Source organism: Marmota monax, unplaced genomic scaffold (genome assembly GCF_021218885.2).
Source record: "Marmota monax isolate L192 unplaced genomic scaffold, Marmota_monax_Labrador192_F-V1.1 WCK01_AAM20220418_F8-fsc00043, whole genome shotgun sequence".
In the NCBI taxonomy this organism is placed as follows: domain Eukaryota; kingdom Metazoa; phylum Chordata; class Mammalia; order Rodentia; family Sciuridae; genus Marmota; species Marmota monax.
The window spans coordinates 454,449-467,673 of NW_026691982.1; the positions used below are offsets into that span (position 1 = coordinate 454,449).

Genomic DNA, 13,225 nt, shown 5'->3' on the forward strand with positions numbered 1-13,225 from the left:
GCTCTGTTTTGAGGTTGCTATTGTTTTTGGCTCAGCCTAGAAATTGGATTACAGCTCTTCATACCACTGGGAGGCCTGCAGCCCAACCTCTGACCCAAGCTATCACAGAAGATAGGGAAACATAAACTGAAAATTGTAACAATGCTCTTCAAATTCAACACAGAGATAGTAAGAAACCTACTCATAACTGAGAGATTACAATTTTCCACTCTTAAATATTGAAAGGAAAAGGTCTATCCAGAAGGCACCCTTATCCTTCATGAATTTTCAGTATTTCATGCTTTTGATTCAAAGCTGGATGCTACTGGTTCTGAGAAACCAGGAAGACAGGGTAAGAGTTTGCACTGCTGCTTCCATTATTTTGTAGTGAGAAGGACATTTTGTAGTGGCAAGATGTTAAGTGCTCTTCCTACTAAAAGCTCAGCCTTTGCCTCTCTCTAATCAGAAGGCTCTGTGGAGACACAGCACAGCCTGATACCCTATGACAGAAAACATGCCCACTATGATGATGCTCATCTTTGTCACTGAAATGCCACTAGCAAGGCAGTCTCTGTGCATGGCTTTGGAATTTATTTAAATGCAAAGACATCAACTTCTTATTTAATAAAAAACAAAGTCTTAGTCATGGGAAAGCTGTGAAGTTTGGTAAGAAAATCATTCTCACCCAAGATGCCATCTTTTAATATTTGGTGAGGGAATGTTCTTACAGATTTTTTATGATTCCTGGACATTCACTCTTTCACCATTCACTAGAAAAAAAATAACAGTAGTCAACATCTATAATTTCAAATCGAATAAGACAACTTCCCCCTCTGCAGAGGAAATTGATTTGCTTTATTGCAAGAGGAAGCAACTTCAAACCCAGCGTTAACACATTTCTTAGTCCCTATTTTTAGTTTTTTCTTTGGACTTTATCCCATTAACTAGATAACTTAAGGGCAAGGTCTGAATGCCAAAGACAAATCAAACATGTAAACAAAAAAGTCAGTCCCAAACTAGGGGACAGCTCTGTGGTGAGTGCATGCTTAGCATGCATTAGGCCCTGGGTTCAATCCCCAGCACCAAAAAAGAAAAAAGTCAGTCTTACCACTAAAAGGAAATTGGAGTTCAGTATCCTTTCCCATGAGTTAAATTTTTAGGTTCTGATTAAAATTAAGTTTGAAAAATCTGTCACCTAATATTTAACAAATGTGAACCAGTTAGCAGATTCTCCTGCAACTGACACTGATTTTCACATCATGCTGTCCGATCTAACTCAATAGATTTGTTAGCATTAGGTCCTCCTGGCAGTGCGTGTTCCCATGACAAAGTGGTAGCTTATGTTAGTCCTGCTCCCTTTTCCCCTCAGGCTTATATTGTTCCCTAGCACATTTCTTTTGGATGATAAAAACAAACAAATAAATAAACATAGTGGTTCTAAGGTTCCTATTTGAGGCTAGTCACCATTTCATAACTTTACTTTGGGATGACCAAGAAAGAAAAAAGGAGAATTTAAATAAATTACTTTTATATTACATCATAAAATTATTCTTATGTGACATAGTTTTAAATTTTTTTCTAAAAGGATAAGAACATGAATAGGAAATATCATTCCTTTAAAGATATTGTAAAAATACGAAATCTCTCCAACTGAAAGATTTACATTTTCATTTCTCCTTTAATTAAAAATTACATTCCTAACAATTTTTTTTTAAATCTGTTAATACATACCCTGTTCATGCCAAAAGGAATTAAGCTCCCACAGGAAACTCTAATCGTCTTGCGCTAGTAAATGTTCACTTGCCTCATTAACCAAACATACCACTTGCTTTTTCTAATCTTTAAATTTGAGAGTATATACTGAGCTTTAACTGTTTCAGAATATTCTACAGATTTATAATGCCTAGCACAGTACCTGGCACACAGAGGCACACTGAGTGCTTTTTGAGTAAAAATGAATGAATGAGTGAATGAATGAATGAATGCATTTGAGCACAAGGCATAACCAATGGTAAACATTTGTCAGAAGCCTTTTAATCTCATTTTCTAAATATATTCTTTGGAGAAATGCGGTGACTGTGCTTTAGCTTTTTGTATTTTCTAGTCCAGGTGGATGATCAGGTCTTCCTGACATGCAGAGACAGGAATCTCGGATCAGGGCTTGAGGGCAGGCTGTACTCTTGTTGGACTTCTGTCCTTCCCAGCAGGCAGGAAAAGGTGAAATACAAAAATTCATCCCCCACTCTCTTTCCTACTCGAACTTGTCAAGGAAATGACTGATACTAAACAGATCCTACTGTTTCTCACCATCTAATGTGACTTGGTGAGGAACTTCTGTCCCTGGGGAACTGTAAGTGTGATGAAGATGGCTGCTATAAACATGGACACTGTAAGAGATGACAATTTAGAGGGTGGGTGAGCGGCTCATCAAGGAGGACACTGGTCTGTTCCATCTTGTGATGAATTGTTAGCAGCATTTGTTTCAATAGACCCGTTACAGAAGTGTTTTTACAAAGAGTCGGAAGAGGAAAATAATGGAGTGCTTGCACATCACAGCCCGGGAAAGGGTGTATTCTCTTTTTATCTAGGTTTCCTATAGCAGATAAGTTTTTCAGTGTTTGAATAAGATAGGGCATCCCCATTCAAGGATTTCCATGTCAGAACTCTTTTTTTTTTTTTTTAATTCATACATAGAGAGAATTCAAAGTAAGCTATGGTCAAGTGTATAGAAAATTTTTTTGACATTCATTGTATTCATGCCCTCGGGGGAAAAATATAAATTACAAGTTCTACTCTGTGAACATCAAAATGCACTTAATCACTCAAAGATTGTGATATGTGGGTTAGAAATATGTGGGTCAGAAATAATGTCAACCTATTCCCCAGGGCTCCATTTAAATAGGTCATGATGTATTCAGTACCCCCTGGAGTTGTGCCAGGCAGAGTTCCTGGGGAGTTTCTTTCATAACACCCATAAAACATAGGGTGCTCCATTGCTCTGGAAAGATTCCTATGACTTACTGAAATAGAACAATGGTTTTATGTTGATGAATTAAAGTTCTTCTAACAAAACCTCGAAGAGAAGCAGAGACAGAAAAGATATTTTGAATATATTTCTTAAGAGAAATTGAAGTTTACCTCAAATATATTTCTCTACAAGTATCACAGTAAAATTTATTTCTAAGTCTGTAATAGACCAGTAAGAAACTGGATTGCTACTCCCCTATTATCTGAACTTAAAAATATACCCACAGTTTAAGCTTAAAAACTGTCATTGAGCCAGGTGTGGTAGCTCACAACTGTAATCCCAGAGGCTCAGCAGGCTGAGGCAGGAGGATCAGGAGTTCAAAGCTAGCCTCAGCAATTTAGCAAGGCCCTTAGCAACCTAGTAAGACCTGATGTCAAAATCAAATGTAAAAAGGGGGTGGGGGATGTGGCTCAGAGGGTTCAGTTTTCAGTACCCAAAACAAACAAACAAACAAAAACCCAACAACTTTCATTGACACATTGTATATCTTGAAAAGATCCAACAAAGCCATTAGATTCATTTATCTGAGGTAGATCTTTCAAGATCAGGGGACACCTGAAGAAACTAGAGAATGAGAAACCTATGGCCGTGGAATAAGATTCTCCAACTGAATGAATTGAAAAATCTTCATTAAGTAATTTCTCATGCGGTACTTAGACCTATTTCTGTCTGTGGAATATGTTAATGAACATTGATCAGCTTAGTATCAGAAGATGTCTGTTTACTATGGAATTTTAAAACTCTTAAAATAGTTTGTAAACACCAAGTGATGTGTACAATGTAAACAACCCAAGAACAGTTTTCCTCCTTTCATGAAACTGCAAGAGAAGTACAGACGGGAAACCCATCCAAAAGCATGAGTACGGTTTGGAGCCTCAAAGAGGAGAATTGCTAGGAAAATTCTTCAGTCAGCTTTGATAATAAATTCATGAAAAATGATCTTTATATCCTCTTCTTCTGTTCTCTCTCTCTTCCTGTCCCCACTCCTCTACTCGCTTCCTGCCTTTTACCACCACATCTCGTCCATTTTCTTATTCTTTTATATTTTCATTAGAGGGTCTATAGATAAAGAGAAATAACTCTAATACAAAATCATTGGGAACAAAATTAGACAAGTTGTTGGCCAAGGTATACCCATGCCCACACTGAGCTTTCTCCCAAACATAACCAACCTCTTCTTTGAAAACTTCGGAAAGAAACTGTTTCACATCATAAATTACATCGCATATCTTATTTCAGCTCAGGCTTTATCTGTCAACACCCATGAAAGCACTTAATCACTTATTAACATTTGACATGTTTCTCTAAAAATAATCAACTATAGCATATGAGCCACACAGAGAACCTTATATGGTTTTCTTTGTGAGACGAAGAACATGGCTGCCTGGTCTTGAGACAACAGAGTCTTGGCCATGTTGTCCGTTTGTACAACTATGGAAATATCTACAATCTTGAACAACTCACTTTAAGTGAGCAAAGAAAAAAAAAATGTAAATGCTTTGATAGGTAAGTCTTGCACTATTGAAAGAAAACATTACCTTGACATTTTTAGAGACTTGGATTTATGGAGTGATCAAAGGCAAACACAACAAATTCCATAGAGTCAACCTAGGGAAACTTTCATTGCCCAGGATCCAATGTTTGCTAACTCTTTGTCACAGGAATGTATGGCTAACACACAAAACAGTGCATTGGAAGCATGAAGTCTGGAGTTTTCGTGTTATTTGAATTCTGCTATTGATCTGTTATTTGGTCATGACTAACATACCCTCATACAGACGGGACCAAGCTTTCCCCCTGTTTTCTTTTGAATGTTTGTGAAAGTATGAGTAGAAAAAGTCCATAGAGTTATATGTTGTATATAACATAATTTTTTTTTTCACAAGCATTAATCTGTTATTGACTATTCTAGGTACTATGTTGGATGGGTGTTGGGAGTATTTATTTGTTATTCCAGGTCATCTAGAGCTAATAGTCTTATTCTTAACACATTTTAACAAATGGATAATACTTTGTGTTTACTTAGTGCCTCTTAATTTTTTTTTTTGCTATAAATAAGTAAATCTCAAAAGATATATAGTTTCCATTTTTGGCATAAAATGCTTCTGCCATTAAGATATCTTTAAATGTCACTAAAATATCTTAGTTATTTGACTAATTTTATAATATTATTAAATTAGAAGAAATTAGACTCCCTCCCTAATGATACCTGTGTTTCTTTTATTTCTGCATATGCATTTACTGCAGTTTATTGATGAGAAAATTATAACTTCAACAGTTAAATTTGATGGTGTTTCATCAACTTCTCCTTCTAACTATGAAACTGTTTAATTATGAACAAACTTGTTAAGTACTAGAAGTAGTCTAAGACAGGATGAGAAAGATGAATTTGATGAGAAATTCTGGCACAAAATATCTGATTACCTGCCAGGGTCACTTCATTGAAAACTCATTTGTGGGCTCAGTGAAGCAATTCCACTTTTGACATGCCAGCATTTTAATGTTATATATATTCCATCGTAACTAGTTAAACGTTAAAGATCAGCAACTTGGCCTTTCAGAACTATGAAGGCGACCTCCTTACCTCTTCGGGCGGCCTGCAAAGTCTTAACAGCAAAACCATCTAAGAGTACTCCAATGAGTCACGAGGCTGTTTTAGCTTTTCACCGGCATTGCATGCCTGATTACATTTGGATTCTTATCAAGCTAGTTAATGCAATACTGATAGCTGCCTTATTAGTTTACAGATTATTTTTCAAATTCAATTTGCTTACACATAAAAGAATCTACATTTGAGAATTATATTGACTCAATTATCCATATAAATATAGTGTAAGGAGAGTTACATTGATAAATAAAATCCAGAAATAATTTAAGAACTCATTATTTGCTCAAGAATTTTAAATTTCTTTCCAAACTGCAACCAAGTCATTTTAAATATCGCTGCTAAAGCAAACTAAGCAACAACATAAAAATTGTCCCAAATACACTCAGTACACAAGTGTACTCAGCTCTTTTGCTTTCTTCATAGCTTTTTGACCTCTGAGTGACCACAGTTTAGTAGTCAGATAACAGGTTTTAAGTGGAACAAACATCTAGATGACCCTACTCATTTTAGCACATGTAAGAAGAACACAGTGAGAAGCTTGTGAACAAGGAGAGAGTCACCCCTGCATTAGATAGTTAAACACTAACCACTGGTGTATAAAGACCTCGTAAATACTGGAAATCAATGAAGAATCATAGACATTTTAGAAACAGATATTAATAATATGCATACATTTATGTGGAGAGGTTATATAAAATAATGACTAGTACTAAGAGTATAATAACTTTGGAATGCAATGTGTCAGTATCTATCAAAATCACAACTGCATACAACCTCTGAATTGGTAATTCCACTTTTAGAAATTTACCCTCTATAAGTAGTCATCTATTTGTGCAAAGCTATATGTACAAACATGTTATTTGTAGTCATATTTGTAATAACAACAGCTAAAAATAATTTAAAAATCAGTTTCCATTCTTATTCAGACACACACACATATTCTAATAACATTTATCATTTGGTATCTATATGCCAGGCCCCATGCCAAGTGATATTCATCTATCTACTTATGTATCTGTACATTCATATAACATTGAATATTTCATGTATGTATGGGTGTATACACACATATCTATATTTACTTTGAAATATCCACTTTGGATGTGTGAATTTTCCATTTTCATCTGGATTGTGTTGTGCAATATAGGCACAGCCTTATGTGTACTCATGTGATGGGTAAATGAGGCTTATGATTTTCAGCATGTTCACTAGAGTATTTGAAGTGCTTCAATAGCCACAATTTGCTCAGTGTCCTTAGACTCTCCCTGATCTTCAATACAGGATTGCCTGGCACAGGAGGCTGGAGAGTGGGCTGACTCTACCTGAACATTTCTAGGGACCCAGCTCCTGTAGGGAGGCCAGGCAGGGCAGGGCAGTCATGTCTCCCAAGGTTGTCAGCTCCTCATAGCAGCACCCCTGTGAGAAGTCCTGCTCCATTTTATAGCTGCATCAAGGATTGTGGCTTCCAGCAAAAGCTGACATTCTCTGGCTTGTAAATTTCTTGAACACTATAATTACTGAACTTCAGATTAGTGTTAAACAATTATGCAATCCAATAAATTTAATCAACACTAAATAAATTAAATCAGCAGACATTTTTGCACCCACAGAATGTATCAACAAAAGCTATGGGGGACTCTATGAACTTGCAGAAACTGTGTAAGTTGGATTCTCAAAGAGAACTATAGCACTGCATTACCCCCTCCGACTAAATTAGAAATTACTTGCTCAGAGATTCAAGTTGCCCACTTTGAGATACATTTCAATGACATTCATAATTCACTTAAATTAGAAATGATTCTCTTTAGAAATTATTATACCTGACTACTCTGAAATTCTAAATGCGTTTTAAAAGAACTTACAGTAGTGCCACAATTATTTACAGGACTAGATGACTTTTAACTGGTCCTGGGTTAAGCATTTTGTGGAATAAAGTCTTTAGAGTAACATCCACTGATATTATTGTTATTATACACTACAGACTATCTGAAAGGGATTTCAAGAGATAGAAATCCTCAAACAAATTAAATTAATCCTAGTACTTGTTTACCAAGTATCCTACTTGCCACGTGTCACATAATTCCACTAATATACTCAGATGAAGTCCTAACAATGCTCATTGGAAGCCATGCTCTGCCTGATTACACTTGGTGCAGTGGGATGGGGAGGACCACAGGTTCTAGGGCCAGATGGCCTGGGTTCATACCCAGTTTAATCACTTTTTAGTGCTGTGACATCAGGCAAGTTACTTCACCTCTCTGATATGTAGTTTCCATTGTTCTGAAACAGGGATGATAATAATACCTTTTCCATAAAGTTGTTGCAGTGATTTAATGAAAAAAAAAAACACACATAATGAGTGTTAACCATCATTGGATTAAGCCTTAAGTTAAACCAAAGGCAACAATGTAGGTTGGTTCCATGTTATTCAAACTTAGCAATGGGACCTAATTTATGTAATGGATTTGTTTCTGCCCAATGTAGAGAGCTAGATGGTTAGATATGTAATGACTCATTAGTTTATTTAAAAAGTGAAAACACAATTTTGACAGACTGGATGGCTTCAGGGAAAAGGATGTAACTGCCTAGGGAAGGAGTAAAGGAATTTGAAATGAAAGGAAACCTAGGTGCTTAGTCAGATAATAATTTCCCCACTTAACGGAAAACACTCATTTGATCAGACAGAAAGTAAAATGGTTCTGGAAGAGCTGATTTACATCTGATCTGGAGGTAACACAACAGACAAAAACATTCTCAATCCCACCTTCCACACTGTACTTCAGCTGCTGGCTTTTTTAGGGAGGTTTCTAATGGGACTAGATGTGTGAGTTTTTAAACTAAGATCTTCCTAAACAGAACTTCCATAAAATTCTGAGCAAACCTAACAAAACTAGATTATAATCTCCCCTTTGTGAGGGATCTTGTTTCACTTTTTAATTTCTCACAATACCTTGTATTGAAAGTTTCTCTGTTCCAGTTTGATGAATTGAATTGAAATGCCTCTGCCAAATGGTGTGGTATGACTTAGACTGTGGGACTCCTTAAAGAACAAATGGGTCACTTCTTGTCCTGCTAGAGTTGTGACTACATATTAACAACTATTTTCATTGCACACTTCTCCAAAAAAAAACCTGTAGAGTTCATCAGAACCAGTTGCCATCAAGGATTTTGGGATTTCTTCAATTTATCCCCTGTTTCCTAAAGCATTTCCCTCCAGATCCTGAATCATAACCTGAGTCTCATCTCTAAATCTCAGAAATGTGTGGAATTCTTTTAAAATATGGCTATTAGGGTTAGGATTTCCATTCATGAAGGGAAATGTATAAGTCTGCCTTATGGTAACCATTTCTACCACAGAGGTCAGAGTATCCCTTACAGCAAGTCCCAGCCCTATAGTCCATTTTTCTGTCTTGTACTGAGGCTAGGGGTGGCCTTTGGCAATTTCAGAAAGTGCATTCTCATTTCCTTACACTTTGGTTGTGCTTTTATATAGAACTTCTATTGCTGCTGGTGATGAGAAGGTTGAGTTTTAGATATCTGCATAGCTCTTTACAATTTTCCATCTTTTTTCACTTAGACTGGTTCTCTTATCACCACAGATCCATAGAAGGGGGCACTAGTAGCCTTATCATAGAGTTGTGGAAACTGAGACCAGAGGTGTTGGGATGCGTCCAGAGTTCCAAAACACCCTGGAGTCAAACAGTATGGGTGCGTATGTTCTGCCTGGTTCTTTAAGCCTGTTTCCTTTGATATGTGTGTGGTAATCACACAGCAATATTAACTACTGAAACCATTGTAGACTTTAAGTGCTTCTTGGTCCCTGAAATAATCAATAGGGTACAGTCATATGTCTTGTACTTTGGAACCTCACAAATTTTGGCCTGATCTTCTGGCTCATTGTGAGACTTTCAACATCCTATCATTCATCTGTAAAATGGTGGAAATATCTACTTGAGGGCTGCAGGAAGGAGTCTGGGAAGTAACATATCTAACCCAGATATGTTGTGACCATTCAACTAAGAGCCACTTGCAACAGATGAAGTTTTTCCAACTCACCTGCCTGGGCTTCTTTCTTCTTGGCCCTCTGTTTCCTAAAAACCTACTTCAGCTCCCCCACTTTCAGGGTCCTCAGAAACAATGGTTCCCAAAGTTAATATGCATATGAATCACCAGAGCACATTATGATGCAGAATCTGATGAAGTCTGGGGTAGATTTGCATTTCTAACAAACTGTCAGGTAATGTCAACTGCCAGTTTGTGTACTACACTTTTGAGCAGAGAGGATATACCCAGATAACTGGAGTTCAGAACTAGTGGTTTTCAAACTTTACAGTTTAACATAATCACATAGACAGCTTTTAAAAATACAATCATTCTGCTCCACCCCAGAGTTTCTGATTTGATAGGTTTGGGGTGAGTAGAAAAAAAAATCTTCTTTTCTAATAAGTTTCCAATGATAGTAATGCTGATGGTCATGGGACTGACTACACTTGTCTTAATAAGTTTAGCAGAAGTTTACTAGACCAGAGAGAATTTTAGACCAGAAGATAATTTGGGTCCAAAGACTACTGTTAGGTGGGGAAGAATATTCTTGAGGAATCTTTTTCTAAAGACTGTCTCATCTCCCTCTTTCCAGCTGGGACCCTCCCAGAAGCCCGCCAGGATATTAACAAGGAGCCGGTTCTTTACCTTGTAGACATTGATAGGAATGTCAATGACGATGTGCAGCAGGTCTCCCAGGGCCAGGCTGGCAATCAAGATATTGGGACCGTTTCGCATGCACTTGTTCTTGTAGATGATTCTCAACAGTGTGGAGTTCCCGATAATGCCTAGCACGAACACTAGGCAGGATACAACCGTGTTGATATATTTGAATGTCTCCTTGATTTCAATGTTTCCTTGGCATGGGGGAAGGGAGGGAGTGCGTGGCGGGGGTCCTGCCACTCTCCCTCTTTTAGGCTTCTGTGCAGGTGCTAAGGACTGTGACAGGCTGGAGTTGGAACTTCCCGACCAGGAGGTCTTAGTAGGCGGCGTCATTATCTCTCGGGTCCCCAGAAGCCACGAAGTGGCGCGGGCTGGCGGGAATCCTCTCTCCTCTCCCCTGACCCCCGCTACGCCGCAGGCAAGAACCAGCGCCATCAGGGCGCATCCGCACAGGCTTGGCGGCGTCAGCATGCCGCTTGCTTCAGTGGGCGTCCGGTGACCGCTGTGCTGCTTTTAGTCTGGATTCCGGCAGGGGAATTAAGACAGGACACTAGGATCAGCTACCACAAGTCCAACTCTGCGAACGCTAGCGCAGAGCTCAGAAGCGTCTCCACTACCCGCGCGCGCAAAAGTAACTTAAGTTTGCGCGCCAGTGGGGAACTTTAGCTAGCGTCACCCGCCCGGGCGAGTTGATTCTCCTTCCCGACTCCTCTTCCAGTGTTATTTCCTAAGTCCGGCCAAGGGGTAAATCACTGGCAGTGGGGCGGGGCATTCTGGAAGGGGTGTGACGGGGAGGGAAGGATGTGTGTCCCAAGCAAAGCTTGCAGCTCTTCGATGTGCAGGGAGAAAGACAAGTATGTTTTAGTTAAACGTGGGGAATAAGGCATCAAAGCAGCATGAGGCCAAGGGCATATGCTATTTGCCACATTTTGCTTTGTAAGGGAACTTCAACCACCCAGCGTCTGAATTTAAAGACACCTCCGGGCGTGCGAAAAGCCGCTACTCCCTGGTGGACTGCAAAAAGGTTACCCCTGGCACCGCCCTGGAATGCTTCTGTGGACTAAGAAAAATCTGAGACTTCTCAGCTCAGTCCAATTTAGGGGAATATCCGCTTTGAATTGGAAAGTTCTGCCTCTTCCAAGTGGCTTCCAGCACCCCACTTACTCGCCTTTACCCTAACCTCATTTTAATTTGCTGTATCTATAAGTTATGTGGATCTAGTTACTTAACCGCGCCCCCCAAACCAATAAACCAAGCTGAAGCCCCAGAACAAGATCCAGTCACTGATATTAATTAGACGCTAAGCCAGAACGTTTACCTTGAAGATCCGACGCCCCAGGTTCATCCCAGACCTCGTTGCCCAGACGCAGAAGGGCCGCGCTCAGCTCGCAGCTAGGTTCCAGCCGGTTCCCGGAGGAGACCACGCCTCCCTGTACTGCAGGCGGGCCTGGTTCTGACGAAACGTGGAGAGAATGCCAGACTCTGTCCCTTCCACAGCTCGCTAAGGGTCTCTATTGTCCCCAGACAAGTACTTTTATTCATTCGTCTCTTCCCCATCCATCACCGCAGACTCCTCCCGCGCCTTCCGACCGCGCGGCAACCTTTCCCCTTGGGCGATGCCTGGACAGCATCAGAGGGAGCTGCTGGCTGGAGAGGGCAGTCCTCGGCCAGAGACGCATCCTAAAAGGCTGTTTATTTGTCATAGTTCTGAGTTCTTCCAAAGAAGAACTAAATCACGAGCAAGTAATCACGTACGCGTGATTCTCTGGGACTCCAGACTAGAAGGAGCTTCTGCATTAAACGTGTTAACCTGGACTTTAAATGCCGAGTTGAGTTTTCTTTCAGATAAATGTCCTGCGGTCATATTAAGACCTGGTTGGTTTAGGGGTACTACTTTTCGCGGTGTTTTTGTTTTATCCTTAAGTTTCAAGTCCACAGACGCCACAACACGGAAGAGAGGGATCCTTTCTTCCCAGGCCCTCATTACACCAGAAAAGGCTCTCTCTTTTTGTTTAGCACAATTCTTTCTCTCTGAAGTCCTGAAGTGTCACTGCCAGGCCGTTTCAGGGATTTTGATATTGCACCTGTGACGGATCTGATACATACAGGAGATATGAAAATAATCAGAAAGCTATCATGCAAATTCAACATAGTATTTATTTACCAGGCAGAGCAATACAATGGATTCTGCCTGCCATCCTTATGCTCCATTTTTATGGCACAGAGGGAAATAATAGTGACTGACAGATCTGCCCAATCCTGTCTAAAATTCAGGCTGTGAGGTACAGTGGATGATACTCCTTTGTTCTCAACAAAGTCCTTGCAGAATCTGTGAAATTTCAGGCCCCAAAGGAACCCTTCCATGTAGCAGTTTGGCCCAGAGACTAGGTGGCTTGTTCTTGGCTTCCTAGCTAAGTAATGGAATGAGTGGAAGGAGAATCTTGGATTTGGGGCTCTTGTGAAATGTTTTTTGCGAAACTAGAAGTAGAAAATCAATTTCTACTTTAAAAGGTGAACTTTCAGTGTGAAATATGGTTAAGAACATGATTAGAGTAAGGTGGAAGGAATGAGAAATATGGTCTGGGGTTGTGAGTAGTAATTCCAAATCTGGCTGCTTTGAGCACAGCCCTTATCCTCCCTGTCTCAGTTAAAACAAGGTCAACATTCAGTTGTTTCATACCAGAGCCCAGCAGCAATATACAGCCTTGTGTGGATAAGGGATTGTATGGGCCCAGCAGCAATATACAGCCTTGTGTGGATAAGGGATTGTATGGGTGCATTTGGTGTATGAATATTTTGCTCAGTTGGCTCCACCAAGGGCAGTTTTGTACCTGTCCTTTTTAGGCCAGCCTTGTCTGCATACATCAGACCCTTGTAGAGTGGCTTTCTCTTCCCCATTCCCCCCT

At 39.6% G+C, this 13,225-nt stretch overlaps 1 protein-coding gene across 2 annotated transcripts in view; it reads right to left on the bottom strand.

The window, feature by feature from the left end:
- Positions 1-11,826, bottom strand: part of Ednrb (endothelin receptor type B) — a 32,214-nt gene extending 20,388 nt beyond the window's left edge. The window contains exons 1-2 of one of the 2 annotated variants that reach the window (XM_046447172.2): positions 11,638-11,826; positions 10,305-10,837 (exon numbers count right to left, since the gene is read on the bottom strand). In XM_046447172.2, coding sequence (XP_046303128.1) covers positions 10,305-10,790 — 486 coding nt within the window. In that variant the 5' untranslated portion in view covers positions 10,791-10,837; positions 11,638-11,826. Of the gene's footprint in view, positions 1-10,304; positions 11,149-11,637 lie in introns of both variants that reach the window. The other variant, XM_046447163.2, reaches the window with a different exon arrangement.
- Positions 11,827-13,225: the final 1,399 nt, after the last annotated feature.